At 34.4% G+C, this 18,559-nt stretch overlaps 1 protein-coding gene across 1 annotated transcript; it reads right to left on the reverse strand.

Annotated features, from left to right (window-relative positions):
• Nucleotides 1-17,426: 17,426 nt before the first annotated feature.
• On the reverse strand, nucleotides 17,427-18,176 carry LOC143566478 (uncharacterized). The gene has a single exon (XM_077053169.1). The coding sequence runs from the start codon at nucleotides 18,095-18,097 to the stop codon at nucleotides 17,456-17,458; it is 642 nt and encodes a 213-aa protein (XP_076909284.1). The 5' UTR covers nucleotides 18,098-18,176; the 3' UTR covers nucleotides 17,427-17,455.
• Between the last annotated feature and the right edge of the window lie 383 nt (nucleotides 18,177-18,559).

Here is an 18,559-nt window from a genome sequence, read left to right on the forward strand (position 1 = left end):
ATGGCTAACCTGAACATTTACAAGTAAATATCATGACCAAACATATACACGTACATGTCCGTCAAATGCAGATAATTGACATAATTTTCAGCAAACGCATGCAAAATTTTTTGGATTTTCTCTATACAAACTTTAAAAACACAATATTTTTGTCTTTTTCAATATTCTTATAAACAAAATAAACTTCACATTCTTTTTGGATTTTCGGATTTTTCTGTACAAACTGAAAAGTACATTCTTTTTGTATTTTCAGATTTTAAAATGTTTTTGGTTTTTCAAGAAATATTTTAAAGGAAAATATTAAAGAAATAACAGTATTTTTGATTTTTCTGAATTTTCTAATGTTTTTGGATTAAGATTTTTTTTAATGTTTTTTCAATATTCTTATAAACAAAATAAACTTCACATTCTTTTTGGATTTTCGGATTTTTCTATACAAACTGAAAAGTACATTCTTTTTGCATTTTCAGATTTTAAAATGTTTTTAGTTTTTCAAGAAATATTTTAAAGGAAAATATTAAAGAAATAACAGTATTTTTGATTTTTCTGAATTTTCTAATGTTTTTGGATTAAGATTTTTTTTAATGTTTTTGGGTTTTATCTATACAAACGAAAAACACAATCTTTTTGTATTTTCTAGATTTTCACCCCCTAAAACCAAAATAATTTTTAAAAGAAAATTAACAGAAAATAAAGATAGTCATCCTTGTTTAAGGATATCAGTGAGGGTCTTCAATCCGTTTAAACCAAGCAAAAATTTAAAACGTGTTTTGTCAAAAGCTTTGGTAAACAGATCGGCTCTCTGAAAGTCAGTATGTACTTTCTCAAGGTCAATCAACTTCTTCTCAAAGCAATCCCGTATAAAGTGATATCGAATTTCGATATGTTTTGTTTTCGAATGATGTACGGGATTTTTTGTGATAGAATTGCAGTAGAATTATCAATCAGAATAGGAGTAGTAAGAAACTTCAAACCGTAGTCGCGGAGATGTTGTTGTATCCACAAAACCTGGGAACAGCAACTCGAGGCTGCAACATACTCAGCTTCGGCAGTTGAAGTGGAGACCGTTATCTGCTTCTTACACTGCCAGGAAACAAGTCGGTTTCCTAAAAATTGACATCCTGCAGTCGTTGATTTGAAGTTGATCTTGCAACCTCCATAGTCCGAGTCTGAATAAGCAGTACGATCGAAAGTATCATCCTTGGGGTACCACAACCCGATGTCTGGATTTCCCCTTAAATACTGAAGAATTCTCTTGACTACAGCTAGGTGAGTCACTCGTTGACTTGCTTGATACCTAGCACAAAGACGTCGTTCACATACTTAGTCTGGTGAATGAAGATTCCGTTAGCAGACTGGTGAACCTGCAGCCCTAAAAAGAAATTCATCTCTCCCATCGAACTCATCTCGAACTTTGTTTGCATGGACTTCTCAAACTCCTTACACAATGTGTCATTTGTAGACCCAAAAATAATATCATCAAAATAAATTTGGACTAGGAGAAGATCATCACCAACAGGTTTATGAAATAGAGTGCAGTCGACAGTCCCTCGTTTGAAGCCAGTATCAGTCAGATGGTCGGCAAGCGTGCCATACCAAGCTCTCGGGGCTTGATGTAGACCATACGGGGCCTTGTTTAATCGGTAAACACAGTCCGGATACTCAGGATCTTCAAAACCAGGTGGTTGTTGGACAAACACCTCTTCGTGTAGTTCACGGTTGAGAAAAGCACTCTTAACATCCATTTGGTAGACCTTGATATTCTTATAAGATGCATATGCCAGGAAGATTCGAATCGACTCTAATCTTGCAACTGGAGCATATACCTCTGTGTAATCAATACCCTCCTGCTGATGAAACCCTTGCACCACTAGACGTGCCTTGTTTCTGACAATCACACCTCGATCGTCTTTCTTAAACTTATATACCCACTTAGTCGGAATCACTTTCTTGACTCTAGCAAGCTTGTCTATTAAATCCCTAACACCCAAACGTGCAAATTGTTGTAATTCCTCTTGCATAGCTTCTACCCAAGAAGGATCTTCAAGTGCCTTATGAGCTGTCGTTGGCTCAACTTGAGATTGAAAGCAAGTGAATTTAGCAAGATTTACAATTCCCAATGAATGTAAATCAGTATAAGCACACAATATGTTATTATCACTTGACGAAGCAACTTGATGACGTGTACGTACGCCCACATCAAGTTCTCCAATGATGTTTTCATGTGGATGATAGCCATGAATCTGAAGTGTGGGATTCTCAGGAACAACAACATTATCAAATAAGTTAGTGTAATGTTCACCAAGTTCAGGAGATGAAACATTATCACTGTCAATGTTAATAACTTGTTCGTAAACTTGATCATCATCAGAAGAAGTGGAAACATTATCGATAGCCACTGGAGAAGCAACTTGAGGTTCCTCAGTTGGAGCATCAGGTTGAGCTGCAACATCATTAGAACTTGAAAATCGTGGAATTGCCAAATGATCTTCAAAGTATGCTCGAACCAGGTCTTCGTCAATGTGTTCAGTTGATGAAGTAAATGAATTAAATAAACTATCGTAGTCAAACATCCAATCGGGACCTTTCCCTTGAGGAGGAGTTGTGTACTTTTGACAGTCCACATGGTACCACTCTTCAACACAACCGGATGTAAAGTTAAATACCCTTTTCTTTGGAGATGCATATCCCAAGAAATACCCTTCGATAACTTGTTCTTCAAATTTACCCGCATCCTTCTTCAACATAGTACAAGGACACCCAAAAGGTTCCAGATACTTTAAATTAGGTTTTCGATTATTCAATAACTCATAGCTTGTCTTTTTGATTCTTTTAACTGTTAGAACCCGATTAAGAGTATAGCAAGCTGTATTCACCACCTCATTCCAGAATTGGACGGGAAGCTTAGAATCAACGAGCATTGTACGTGCAGCTTCAATCAAGGTTCGATTCTTTCGTTCGGCAACACCATTTTGTTAAGGTACATAAGGTGCATTGTATTCTCGATGGATTCCTTTTTGAACACAAAAGAAATCCAATACAGTGTTTTTGAATTCTGTACCATTATCACTTTGGATTCTCCTCACCTTTTGTTTGTATAGTGATTCGATCTTGGTGATAAGGTTTTGTACCAAAACCGGTGTTTGATATTTCGAACTCATAAATAACACCCATGAGTATCTCGAATAGTCATCAGTCACCACAAGACAATACCAATCCCCAGAAATACTCGCACGATTCATAGGACCAAACAAATCCATATGAAGTCATTCTAGAGGAGTATTAATGGAATTCAATAATTTAGAAGGATGTGTCTTCTTCTTCTGCTTGCCCTTTTTACATGCAATGCAGTGATCGGATAATTTAAAATTCTTCAACGAGACACCTTCCACTAAATCATTAGTCATCAAATGATTCATCTTTCTCACATGTATGTGACCCATTCTACGATGCCATAGAATCGAGTCTTTCTCGGTTGCCTTCGAGACAAAACATGTTTCGATCGATGTGGATATCTTAGAGCTCATGTTCAAGACATAAATATCATTCGATCGTGGTGATCGCATGACAACCATGTTCTCGGGAATAACATAACCCGGTTTCAAGATAAGACATTCCTTGTCAGTGAATATCGTTGTGTACTTTTTATCACAAATCTGCGATACACTTAATAAGTTATGATCTACTTTATCACAATAATTTACTTTCTCAAATGTGATATGACCATTTGAAACTTCACCCTCTTGTGTGATCATGCCCCCAGAATTCCCAGCAAATGCCACATAACCCCCTTGAATATTCCTCACGTTGGTTAATAGGTCGAGATTCCCAGTGATATAACGAGAACATCCACTATCCATTATCCATTTTTCACCAGACGCAGTCCTGGATGAACCCTACACACAAAATAAAGATGATTAGTTCAAAAAGGCAGCCCAGGCCTCAGTCTTGGGCACCTTTTGGTTTTCTCTTTGATCATTTACTTTAACAGAGTTCAAATGTTGTTCAGCCACTTGTGAATAAGTTATTGGCTTCCTAGACTTTCGTCTTAAGTAAGCTGCTTGAACAATGTTTGAATTCGTGTTCCTACAAATTGGCTCATGCGGAACAAACTTTGGTTTAACCTGACCATGTGTCTCATTAACATGAATAACTTTCCGTGGATTCACATTAGAGAACATAATATGAGTGTCATCAGTATACGACACAGGTCGTTTCAGAATCTCCTTTACCAGTGGAATTGGTTTAGAGTTGTCCTTGATAAAAGGATGAAGATTCTGATAGCTCTTCTGATTACAATCCCTCACAACATGACCAAGTTAACCGCAAAGAAAACAGCTTCGCATGTCTACACGATGTTGTTGTGAAGTAGTTGGAATGAATGATGCAGAAGTTTGATGATGACTCACATTCTTGGTCATGCTCTTAGCAAACTCATCAGTTAATTCAGATTTATTTTTCAAGTAAAAATCCAAATTAGAACAATTTGAAAAAGTTTTCAATGTGTCTGTCCCAGTTGACTTCACAAAGTTGATTTTCTTAGCTTGTTTTAAAACATGCTTTGCCTTAGTCAAAGGGTCAGATGGTACTGATGTTTTCGCTTGAGCATATCGACGTTCAAGATCTTGAATCTGTGACGTTTCATTGATAACGCACTCTCAATAAGTTCAGGTTTAATGATGCTTATTGGAATATCTTTTTCTGCGAACATCGTGTCTATTCCTTTTAATTTAAAAACTCTAACAGGTGAAGGCTTAGAACTAGGAGGATTAACAAACAACATTAAGTCCTCATCAAAAATCTTAGGTTTATCTGACTTCTTTGCCTTTACTGGTTTAGTTTTTACCGATTCTTCCTTTTTCATGTGAGACTTGAATGAACCATACACAGCTTCCTCAAATTCTTGAGGTTCGCAAAGAATATGATTAGAACTAGGGATGTTCTTATTCTTGTGTATTATCTCAAGTTCAAACACGTCCTCGATAATCACCTTGTCGTCATTCTCAACAAAGACCTTTTTACTTTGAACATGAGGTTTTTGAGGAGAAACCTGGGTCTTAACAGTTTCTGTTTTAACTGATTTTTCTGGGTTAACTGACTTAGATTTCTCAGAAATCACAATTTCTTTCTCAATCAAATCCTCTTCTTTTTTAGCAAAAGGATTAATTTTTTAATCATTGTGAAATGGAGGTGGAATTTCAACAAAACCAATGCCTTTCTTAGAATCTTTTTGTTTACCAGATACTTCAATAATTTCATTCAACAGAAAAGAAGAATTTCTAAACTTTCCCAGTTTGTTCTTCAAATCAAGAACCTCATTCTCAAGCTCAGTTATCTTTGAACGATGTTTCAGAATTTCTTGAAACTTTTGGTCATTAATTGTCATTTTCACAGATAACTCAGCTTTGAGATCGTGGTTACTTGTCGACAATGCTTCAATCTTTTCTCGAGATCTCATTTGAGATTCAAGAGATTGTCGATAAGTATCCTTTAGAGAAGCAATTTCTCTTACCAAATTATCATTTTGATTTTTCAAAGCTTCTAACTTAGGTTTATTAGATTCACAATCAACACATGATACTTTAACAGATGAAGTTGCAGAGATAGAATGACTAACCTCATTGATTTTGGCCATGCAAGCAAATACTGTTGGAGGTTTGTCGCAAGAGTCGTCAGAATCAGATCCAGAATCATTATCAGAAGACATATCACTCCCACTTGTATCTTGACAGTCTTTATGTAATCCAAACATAGCCAGATTTGCTTGAGCATCATTACATAGTAACCGTTGTGACCATTCATTACCATCTGCTAACATTCTTGTGTTGTAGAAGAAGAAGGTTTCTTTTCATTACCATCTGCTAACATTGCTTGGCTTATCACATTCCTTTGCGAAATGTCCAAATTCTTGACAATTATAGCATTTTACTTTCAATTTGTCAAAACCTAACTTCTTGTTTAAAGCTGGAAGATCTTTTCCAGTTCTCTGCATGAATCTTTTAACTTTACGGACAATCATAGCCATGTTCCATTTTAAATCCATGATTTCCAAATCATCAGGATCTATCTGATCATAATCCTCATCAGTTAAATCACTTGTGGCAATCTTACTACTTACCAAGTTTTCATATGAAGACATGAAAGCTGTCAGAAAAGCAAAGTTTTGCTCAGCTTCCTTCATATTAACACTAGGTGTTGAAGCAAATGGATTAGTAGTAGTTGAACTCCCAGAGCCATCGGACAATCCAGAATTACCAGCAGAATAGAAACAAACTTTTGGATCATTGAACATAGTTGATTCTTTTTCACTTGCCACTTGAGTAAGAAAAGCATTGATTGGAGAGATCGTAACTAAGAGGCATACTTCCACCATAGAAAGCTGGATCTTGATTTTCCTTGGAAGATTTTTGACACTTAAGATCATATTCTCTAGCTTCGATCTTTTGTAAAAATTCAAGTGCAGTCAAGTCTTCGTTCAAGAAGTAGTCATTCTCTTTCAAGACCATGAGAAATGTTGAATAAGAACTTGGAAGCACACTCTTAATAGTGTCAATTTTATCTGTTTCAGAAACTTCGAATTTCATCTTGTCCATTTCAGCAATTAAATGAATAAACCTTGTAATCATCTCTTCAACTGTTTCTCCCTTCAATAAATTAAAGTTTCAAAACTGAAACTTGAGCATCACTTTCTTACTCTCAGCTGTGTTCCCCATACTTCTCATACGTAGATGTTGAAATAAAGAAGCACATCTCTTGATACTACCCACTTAATGAAAAATATTTTCTGGCAATGCCATAGTAAGAGTGGAATAGGCTTTTATCTCTATTTCTAAAGTTTTCTTCTCTTCTTGTGAGTATTGAGAAACAGCTTTAGGAGTATACCCAATAGTATCGTCACCAATCATTGGTGCTACATAAACTTCATCGAGACAATATGAGCAATCAAGGTGAACAGACCCTAAATGAGCACGAAACCGAGGTTCCCACTTGGCAAAGTCACTAAACTTCATCAATCTAGGACATTTAGAATGTGAACCAATCTCAGTATCAAGTTGCAATATTTTTTGCATCAACATGTTTTGAGATGCCAATGCATACATACCAGCCATTTTTGACAAGTTGCAAAAGTTCAAAAGATTTAACGAATCAAAACAATGAATAAGATTAACAAACTATAAACAGTTTTAGCGAACTGTGAACAGAAGATTAGCAAATCAAACCTTAACGAAGCTAAGATTGATCAGATGACGAATTAAATGACGAGTTAGATTGATATGTTAAAGAATCAACCCAACGAATCAAGTGATCAACGAATCAGATAGTCAACACAAGTCAAACTGATGAATTGACTTAACGAATGGATTAGCAAATTGCAAGGTGTAACTTAACGAATCAGAATGAGAATAACAATGAACAACTAAGAAAATCTTAGCGAACTAGGTCACGAACCCGCTATAGTGATTAAAGAATCACACTTGGAGCGAATCAGTTTGTTACAACGGTTTGTAACAAACTTTGATACCTTATGCCACGTGGCAAAGGTTGTTGTGACACAAATCCCAATGTGGACACGTATTAAACGAATCTGTTTAACCAATTAGCGAATCAGATGATACGAATTGACAATTAACACGAATTGACAAACGAATCACTTGAAATATATAACGAATCAATAGAACTGATGAACGAATCAAAAGAAACAAGATAGTGAATCACCATACAGATGATAACGAATCAAGTTCATAGTTGAATCTTCAAATCTTCAATGAGAAATTTCCAGAAATCTGGAAAAGAATGAATACTAACCCAGAAACCCAGAAACTTTAAATCCGTAATACTATCTCGATTCTAGACCAAATCACACCAATAAACTCTCAAATTACTCGGAATTCGATCACGAATCCAATACACCAAACCTCATAACCAATTATTACCAATATCAGTCCAATTTCACCAAAAACTCAAACCCTGTTTTGGACTTAAACCAAAACCAATATCGAATCACCTCAAAACCAAAATCAAACCTCAATTCCGATTAACCAAACCTTTCCAACGCCTTAACCAACTCAAATCCAATCCAAATTAACCATAACTCAAACCAGAGATATCTAAATTTATCCAAATTCACTAAACAAAACACTAACAAACCAATATCCCAAATAAACACCAAATCAAGTGTAATTGAGCAACCAGAAGCTCTGATACCACTTGTTAAAACCCAGTGTATCAATCTATAACTATAACAGATCTCGGATCTGTGTTAATACAATTAATACCTTAATTGATAGATCTAGCTCATAATTAACTGTAATTCAGTGTTATAGGTGTGTATATGTATATGTATTATCAATAGTAGTTGGTATAATATTAAGATTGAAGATCGAAAGAGTATTTGGACAACAATTCGATAATTAACTCTCTAAAAAACTTAACTTAAGAGTGAACAGGGTTCACTATAAATAGAAGACATGCCGGGTTCGCAAACATCCCCTAGAGAATCAGAACCTACTTCGTTACATACAATAAATAAGCGAAACACCCCCTGATTCGTTAACATCTCCTAACGAATCAGGAGAGAATATGGTTAAATCTTAGTTCGCTAACATCCCCTAGCGAACTAAACTGTATACATAACGAACTAGATAATACTTAAACAAATTATTACATTAAATATTAAACAAAAACATTAACGATAATTACAAAGACTCAAGACGCAAAGCCGCGCACTAACAGTTTAATTAGTAATGTGTAATAGCTTATTAGGAAAACATTGCATACAAAACCCCACAATACTAGTAGTAACCATTCTGTAAGTCTACAGAGACTTAATCACCGTAACATAATTAAAACTTTTTGCAAGCATTTGGACTATCTGTCATGAGTTTTATAAGTTTAAACACTATCATGACATTATTGGAAAACCAGTTGTCTCACACAAATGTGAGTTGTGCAAAAACTCAAATGTCTCGCCTTGAGAGTTTACTGTTTATAAGCTTCTGGTAGTTAAGCACCTGGTTTTACACAATGTACTATATTTGTTAGCATAAACCGATAATCATAATGATAATCACGAGATTAGAAACTTTACATGGTGGCATAAAGTCTCACATTGTTAAGGCAAAGATTGGATTAGTGTATGAAAGATTCTTTCTATTGGACAAGGTATCGTTACGGATATTCGAGGTTTTATACTAACACTCTAATATAGCAGAAAGTGAGAGAGATGTGTGGGAATCGAACGAAGAGTGAAGCTTGGATCACTCCCCTTTTATAGATGATTTTCAAGTTAGTCGCGTATTGCAACGGCCTACAAAAGAGGTTATTGCGTAGCACAGCGAGCTTATAGTGTTGTTGAATCAGCCCTAGCTATGCCACGTGGCATACAACATGTCACATCTGCGTAGCGACCACGTAGTGTATCGCGATGGATCATTTAAAGACTCGTCGCGTAGTGCGATGAACACAAATTTTTTTTGATAATTACAAGGCTTCGCGTATCGTGAAGAGCTATGTAGTCCATCGCATGGCGCGATTACCAAAAAAAGGCGGCTCTCTGCGATGCAAGCGTGCGACACATTGTGTCCATCGCACTTCGTCTGTGCCCGTGCGCGTCGGGTTCTTCGCACCCTCGCTAAGACCATTGAGTGTGTCTTGTCACACAAGAATATTATCATGTTGTAACAACTCGGATCTTTTGATAATAAACAAATACCAAAAAACCCGACCCATCTTGATGTTCGGGAAATTCTAACGCATTTATCAAAAAATTTAAATATTATTATATCATTATTTAATTTATTATAAATATATAATACAACTTTCTTATTTTAGCAAAGTTAACCCTATACTAAACTTTTATCTAATAGTGTTTCCACCCTCAATTTCCAGGGACTAGAGTGCAATTTATATATTATTATCCATAGAACCCACTTAACCTTTACCCGTTAACCCGATTGGTGAATTCAGAACCCGTTTAACTTTCTTGAACTACAATTCACGACGTATATTTGGATATCAAATTAAAAGATTATTGAACCAACCTAATGAGGCCTAACAGACGCGTCTAATTATGAAGCATCGATCAATTATGATCCTTATTACTCAATATACTATGCCGACACCACCAATTTATAATAATCAGGTTAGCGTACATAATAACTCAATTTATCTTGCAGCCTCTATCCTCTACACATCGCCAACCTTTACCCAACAATAATTTGATTAACCTGATCTTTATATTGTTCATTCGTAACTTCTTTGAGCCGGCCACGGTTGAACTCGTTAACCCATCTCAGATCATCGTAAGAGGTAATTGAATACATGTTTTAAATCGCGTTATGAGCCCTAAGGTTAATTGGATTAACTGTTAACGGATTAAACAATTGTAAAGTTAGGGTTTATATGAAATTTGGGGTTCGCAAGCTTCTGTATGTAATAAATTGGTTTCATATTTAACCAAATAACTTGGTAGCTCGGATGGATTGTCTGTGCGTGACTAGGGCTGTTATGGCTGGGGGCGCAGGTTCGAGCCATCCCAGTCCACCATTTTAGTTAATTTTTCTCTTTGTTTGTTAATTAAACCCTTTAATCTTTAATTAATCTAACGTTTTATATTTATATATTGTCTAAAACCGCCATTTTAACTAGTTACATTTTCCAAACATTTGTTTAAAACCATATATATAAATATGTATATATATGTGTGTGTGTGGTGTGTATTAGATTGTTAAGATTTGTAAAGGTTTCAATATTTAAAAAGAGTTTTCATCAAAAATTATATATTTATTATAACCATGTTAATTGGCGTATTAAAAGTATTAAGGGCGCATTCGTTTCACGGAATGGAATGGAATTGGAATTGGAATTTGAATAGGATTTGGAATTTGAATGAATTAGATTTGGAATTTGAGGGAATTGAAATCCAATTACATTCTTAATGTCACACCCCGATTTAGGGCCTAGGCGTGTGACCACAAGTTGGTACCTGTTTTGTAAATATATCAGAGTATTGGGTTGATTTTAGCGGAAGACTTTAGGTTTGAATAGAATATTAATTTACATTGAAAATTTACTCGGGAATTAAACACCCGAGTATTAGTTTACAAAATATACGTTCATATTACAAGGATTATTAGTTATAAAAAACGGAGCTATCTGGTATGCGCTTCTATCTTCATTAAGACTCCAATCCTTGTTAATGCGACTTATGCTTAGTTACCCGCAATGGGTTGGATAAATACGTCAGCTATATGCTGGTGAACACGTATGACTCAATAAAACATTTGAATGACAATATAATACAAATATAGTTTTCTCTACAAGCTTAGCAGAATCATTTCAACTTCTGGTCTATGTACCGCTGCCCTACACACACAATTGTTCCCGAGCCACGTAGCCCTTACTGGGAGACTAGTTATGACCATTAGCCCGCGACCACGTAGCCTTAGAATGATTAGGCTGAACGGTTATGTTTGGATCCAGACACATGTGTATTCGGTCTGAGTTGACTTTATTTTCTAATTTGTATTATAAAGTTTTAGAGATTACTCGATCTCATATAGACATTTGATTGACTCGTTAAGACAAACACCCGTTCGTCTTATTGAGTATAAATATGTTTTGACTGATTAAAAAGGTTAACGTATTAACCTGTACCGTCGGTGTTGATAAACCTCGACTGATTGATTGATTGTGAATGATATTTAACCTATACATAAATAGATTCGTATGAATGTTTTGAATGATGTTAAGCTATGATTGTAAGCTTAACCTTGAAATCATTTATCTTTGATTGTGAATGAAAACACTTGTTTTATGTGACGTTTGATATAGCATGCTTTGGCCTAATAGGTTCTATCACGTTGGTAAGTTTCTCCAGGTAAGTAAACGGGTCCCTCGATCGATTGGGATTTATACGAATTACTTTTTCTTAGGAAAGAAACTTACTACTAGTGATATCCCCCATCCAGTTACTACATGCCCGTCAATATATATCTTTCGTTTAACATTACTTCATCATGGAGTAACGTTTATGAAAACATGATTGTGAATGTTTTGTAAAATACGATCAAGGTTAAAGGCCATAGCCTCGATTGATAGTCTAAGCTATAATTCAAATAACTTAAACATAACTCCTACATTAATTCGGATGCTTAGATTGATAATAAGAAAAAGGCAGGATCTTGATCTACTCGCTTAAGTGATTGCTACTTGATTATAACTTCGTTTCTTGCACGAAATACGAGAAAACAGCACGTCAGCTTGTTACGGCAACGGGGCACGCCTTTCGAGGTTAAGTGTGTGAAGATGGAGGTGTGTTTAGGATGAATGGAGCTCATGCCCGTCACCCCCCCTTTTATAGGCGATTCTGGACCACATCACGATACACGATAGGGTCTTGGTGACCCGTCGCGTATCGCGACGCCGCACTTTTACGCCACCTTATGCGGGTGGTGACATGTGGCCTGTCATATTGTGCCACGTGTTGACACGTTTCCACTGACTCAGCAAGCCCATCGCGCTACGTGATGGGTTGAGTGTTACCCCGTCGCGTATCGCGGTGGGAGAAGATTTTCAGAATTTACACTTTTGGTATGTTTAGGCTTAAATTTATAGGATAAAAGACGTGGTGTTACACTTAATATGTTCGTTTAACAAACGAATATGAATCGGGTTTTTTTTTTTTAACAAGGATATCGGCGAAAACATTTTAGTTATTTTAGATTTGTTGTTTTTTATTTATATTTGGTGTTATGATTTTTTTATTATTATTTTTTTATTTTTATTATGGGTTTTCTATTAGTATCAAAAACCCCTCAAAAAAATATTCAAAAATAATAATAAAAAATTCATAACTCAAAATATAAATAAAAAATAAAAAAAGTAAAAAAACTAAAATTTTTTATTCGTTGTCCTCGTTAAAAAAAAAACTAGAATAGATTCCAATGAATTATCTCGAAATCCTTCACATTTTGGAAGGATTTGGAATTCCTTAATTTAAAGGAATTTGAGGGAATTGGATTCCAATTCCAATTCTTTGAACCGAACGCACCAAAATGAAATTAGGATTCCAATTACAACGAAACGAACACGCCATGTCATGGGATTTTAATTCCAATTCCTTTGAGTTCCCACGAATTCTGTGAAACGAACGCGTCCTAAAAGTATAAGTTTAAGTATTTCTAAAAGATCATAATCTTTTGTTATAAATATTATTATTTATTAATTCTTTTGTATTTACAAGGTTTTTTTTATATAAAAATAAATATTTTCTAATGGTGAGAATATTTATAAAAATTTAATATATTTTTAGCTTAAATTAATTATTTAAAACTAATCTCTCAATATGATTTATGCAAAATCCTTATAAACGTTTATTTGAGTATTTAAATGTATTTTATTTAATTAGATCATATTATGAACAATAAAGCTTTGCTACAAAAATAAATTTAAAGAATAAGTAACGTTGTGAGAACCCATCATATCATTAAATCCCGAACCTCATCGGATCTCGAACGTCTTTAGCATTTGTATTTTAAGTTCTTAGTTACTTATCGTCGTAACTCATACTCAGGATTTTTTCGTTGGTCAATCTCGAAAGAAGTGACGTTTCGTATCTTTGTGTATCCCGTTTGCTTTCTCGACCAGTTGAGTATCACATTCCCCTCTTTTTACTCGTTTTCATACTGTTTTGGGGACATATGCGTAAAACTTATATTTCTCATATATACTTATACTCAAAACTGCAACTATTGTCTTATGTGTTAACAACTTATATCTTACTTGTTTATGTGCTTACATGCTTTACGTGAATCGCATTCGGAGAGGTCCAACATAATCTCATAATAGTATGATCATACGCCAGTCGTTATAGCCTTTGTGATTCTCGAAATCTCAGTTATACTTGCTCATTTGGTTAAATTGTTATTCTCATATGACTTGTTGCAGCTACGTATTTTGTTATATAAACTATATATACAACTAAACTGGTGTGTTGCTAACTCAACATGTGTTGTTGACAATATTCTATTTTAAACGCATATGCAGGTCATCGTAGAAATCTAATGCAGGTTGATGAAGAGTTAGTGAAGAATTTAAGTTAGAAATGATACGATCAAGAATTTAATTTGTAATTGATGTTTGTTTAATAAGTTGTATTTTGTACTTGAATTATTTGAAATTATATTGTGCATGATAGTAAGCTTGAGAGATGTGACAATCAGTTCGCCCCCCGACATTTCCGCTGTAGGTTGGGGTGTGACACATGTGACCTCTCTTTCTTATGAAGAGCTTATACGTTTTTATTTCTAGTGATGTGGGACAAGAAAATTTTCTATTTCACCAATGTGGGAGAAACTTACTTTTCCTTTGTTTACAAGTTGTATTGTTATAAAGCCCAATATCGTATCATCGAAGAGCAAGACGCATAATTGGGGGTGAGCAAATAGGTCTTGCCTGTAATACCTCACCCGACCCAATTAATGGTGACCAACGCTATTGTAAATACGGGTCTTATGAGTATTACCCGGTTTATGCTCACCGCTATAGGAGCAAACATGTATTACCCGCCATATCGAACCCGCACCCAACCCCCGGTCCTGGTTAATGGTATTCACATGCACTGAAAACCGACCCTATTATAATATAATCGGGTCTGATCAATTGAAGTCTCCCGAGGCCTACTCGGTTTATGTTGACCTCTACACATATTGAGAAATTATAAGCACAAAAGAATCTCTCCATCACCATCTTTTCTAGCCCTTTTGACAATCTTCTTTAATCCTGTCAATCGAAATCCTAACCTAACAACTCAAATCTTTCAATCTCAAAACAACTAGGGTTGGTCGCCAGTGGAGGTTAGGTCGATAGTTTTCGATGGACGATTGGTCACCGAAAGAGGTTAAGTCGTATAGTGAGAATTAGGATTTAACAAAAAGTCATGGGTTTCCAAGGGTATTTTTTTCGTTTTGTGAAAGAGGGGGCATATGTAATTTAAATTTTGGATTTGTTATATATGTAACTAGGGTTTAAATAAGAGGATATATGTAATTTTCCCAATAAAATATAAAATAATACAAAAGTCATTTATAGGTCAGCTAACAGTCTCAACGTCTAAATAAGTTGATGGCCACAATAAGTATGCCTAACATCAATTGGTTATCTAGATCTTTTAAGTCTTTAATATCCACAATTGATAAGTTCAAGTGAATGTTTTGTAATAATTCATCTGTCTCCAAGTCGTTTGATACACCAATGGGCAATGGCTAATCCAAATCACTCAATTAAATAACATGTAACATGCTCAAAGAAAATAAAATGGCCAGTTTTATAGTAAGTATGTAAAGTAAACGCAAAAAAAAACTTAATTAAAGCAATACAAAGTTATGTATATAAGCTTGTATGAAATCCATAAGGTTATGCCATGAATGGCCAAACATATATACAACTACGGTCTACAAAACCCCTTGAGATCGTGTTGTAGTTACATCCCTTCAAAAACAATGGCATGATGTGGGAACTCATCCCAAAGTCAAGACACCTACATATGTGCTCGGCTCATAAACATGAATCAACGGTCGTCCAAATTTCAAATATGCACGATACAAGTAAAAAATATTTAGAAAAATTAGATCATGTTACTTCCCAAATATAGTGAAGGACAAAAAGGGAAATTAAATACATAACTTACCTAAGTACATATGTGTGTGTGGGTGGGTGGTAGCCTAGCTAAGCACCAGAAAAGTGTGTATGTGTAATCACCAAAAGAAAGTCCTGATAAAGCATGTCACATCAACAAGTATTAGTTTGTGTGTGTATGTGTAGCATGTATGTGTGTACACATCTGTGGTTGAATACTCAATTTTTAACGATTGAAATAGGTTAATAAATTGTAACTTGTATGTTTTATACATAATGTGTTGATAAAAGAAATAGTTGTCTTATTTGCATAGAAGGTATACTTAGGGTTTTTGATTTTTTGTTAAAGTTTGACAAACTGATTCCAACGCCGTTGAAATGAGTTCAATCCAAATTCTTTTGATCAATGGTTTCCCGGTTTCAGTTATACTCTACCATGTGCTTTTGTGGTCGTAGGATACATACCTGGGACAATAATATAACAAGAAATTGAACAATAAAAGTGTGAGAAGTATATTTCTGTAGATTTTATTTACATGGTAGTAAGAAAATAAGGAAAAAAAATTAATGCATCTTTTTAACATAGTAATAAATAGTTTTATTTCAAATCTAAAATATATTTAATTGTTTATATAAGAAAATGGTTCAAATAAAAAGAAGTTTCCTATGAATGGTAAGAACCAATAGAATTTTGACATTTGACATTAAAACCTATGGTGAAAGAATAATTATAAGAGACTATGTCGGTTATAATGGTGAAAGAGTAATTGTAAGAAACTATGACGGTTTTTGTAATTTTAAATCTAAACCATTGATTGATATGATCCAATTACTATGATTTATTCCTAGTCTTTCTAGGAAACTCTTGTTTTTTACGATCACCCTTCCCTTTATATAAAGCATATCTAATCAAACATTCATATATTAGGTGTAAAAATGTATCTTCTTATGCGCCATTTTAATATTTTATTCACGTAGTAATAAAAAAGGAAAAATAATTATTAATAAGTACTGACATATCCTAATAAGAATTTTTCCATAAATAATACGGATTTCATAAGATTTTTTAATTAATATTTTGTAGTAACAAGGATTTTGCATTAAAAAAAGGGATTTTTCATAAAATAACTTTTAAATAACATTTTAACTTTTATTTAACATCAAATTTGTAGTAACAAGGATTTTGCATTAAAAAAAGGGATTTTTCATAAAATAACTTTTAAATAACATTTTAACTTTTATTTAACATCAAATTTCTTTAATTATTGTCGTCTATTAGACTTAAACCCAAAACTTTCCCTCCCACGCAAAAGATCACCAACGGCAATAAGGGGCTAAATGTTACACAAATTACAACACTGAACCATTATTGACTTTCTATTATATGTTCTAACCACTTTATCATCCTACCATAATATGAATGAAAGGATTTTATATATTTATTTAATATACTATAAGGAGGATTATGTATTGATTTGTATAACCACTTTTAATTAATATTTTATTTTGGTTATACTAATAATAACTAAAATACAAAAATATTACATTAATGCGTTAACCATATCTTGATACCCATGTATGCCAGTTCTCATTTCACTGGCATATAAAACCGTGTTGGGCATAATAAAATTGCTAGTGACACTAGAATTAGAAGGACATTAATTTTGGAATAATCATTTCAACATAACATAAAGATCAATCACTAAGTAGTAGCTTTTTTATTATTTCTAGTGATACTCATAACACAAAAGAAGAATTTGATTAATTTCCTACAACATTTCAGTATCATAAGAAACACATCCTTGCACCTCGGGTCCATTCAGTTTGTTGTATTCACACTTTCGGTTGGGAAACTTGTGAACGAGCCATCAACAGGGATCACGTCATTGCCATTGAAGTAGTTATTAGAAACATTAAACAATAAAAGATTGGGGAGATTTGCGACATCCGCTGGAATGGGACCGGCCAACTTGTTGTCGTTTAATCGCAAAATTGCTAAAGACTTCAAATTAGCAAATGACTCTGGAATTTGCCCTTGGAATTTGTTTTGAAACAAATCCATGGTGATTAGGTTTTCCAAGTTTCCTAATTCCGTTGGGAGTTCGCCTTCGATGTTGTTTCCGTAAAGTTCCAGGTGCTGAAGATACCCGAGTTCACCAAGCTCCAGAGCTAAAATTCCACCAAGATTGGAATTCTCCAAATCCAGACGAATAACATGATCGGTATAATCACAGGTAACATGGTACCAGGTACACGGGTTTTCAAGGCTAGGATCCCAGCTTTGTAAGACATTTTCAGGGCCGGAAAGCTTGGTTTTCAAAGCAAGTAAAGCGGTTCCTTCATCATTGGTGCATAGAATAGGAGTGAGAGGTAGCAAGATTAATAGAAGGAAGATTAGAAAGCCAAAAGAAGCCATTTTTATGAGAATAAAGTATTTTGGAATTGGTGTTATATAATGCATTGTTGTACCATATCGTATCGTATCATATCATATCGTATCAAATTATATCGTATCATTAATGACCGTCAATTAAGTCAAAACAAAAACCTAATGAATTAGTGTAAATTTGTGGGGAACATAGCAAAAATATCTTCAAATATTTTCAAATAGAGCTACTTATGCTTCTGGGATTTAGGAATCATCATCGATGTAAAGATGAGTTCTTTTGGAATTCTGATTGAGTAAAGAGTAGGTTTAGGAATAAAGACGAGAACCGTATAGTAATAAGAAACAAACATATACAAAAGGGTTGGAAGCCGAGCAAAGTAAGCGAAGAAAATAAAGAAAAAAACCTAATCCAAATAGGGAAATAGAAGAAAAGGATCAAAAGTTAATAACATGAGAGCCGAGATTCGCACCCGTGATCTTGAAGTATACAAAAAAGGCATCTTACCACTACACCTTTAATCTTTGATTCATCTT

Source organism: Bidens hawaiensis, unplaced genomic scaffold (assembly GCF_021521415.1).
Source record: "Bidens hawaiensis isolate Kalapana, Puna unplaced genomic scaffold, B.hawaiensis_p1.1 tig00022894_1, whole genome shotgun sequence".
In the NCBI taxonomy this organism is placed as follows: domain Eukaryota; kingdom Viridiplantae; phylum Streptophyta; class Magnoliopsida; order Asterales; family Asteraceae; genus Bidens; species Bidens hawaiensis.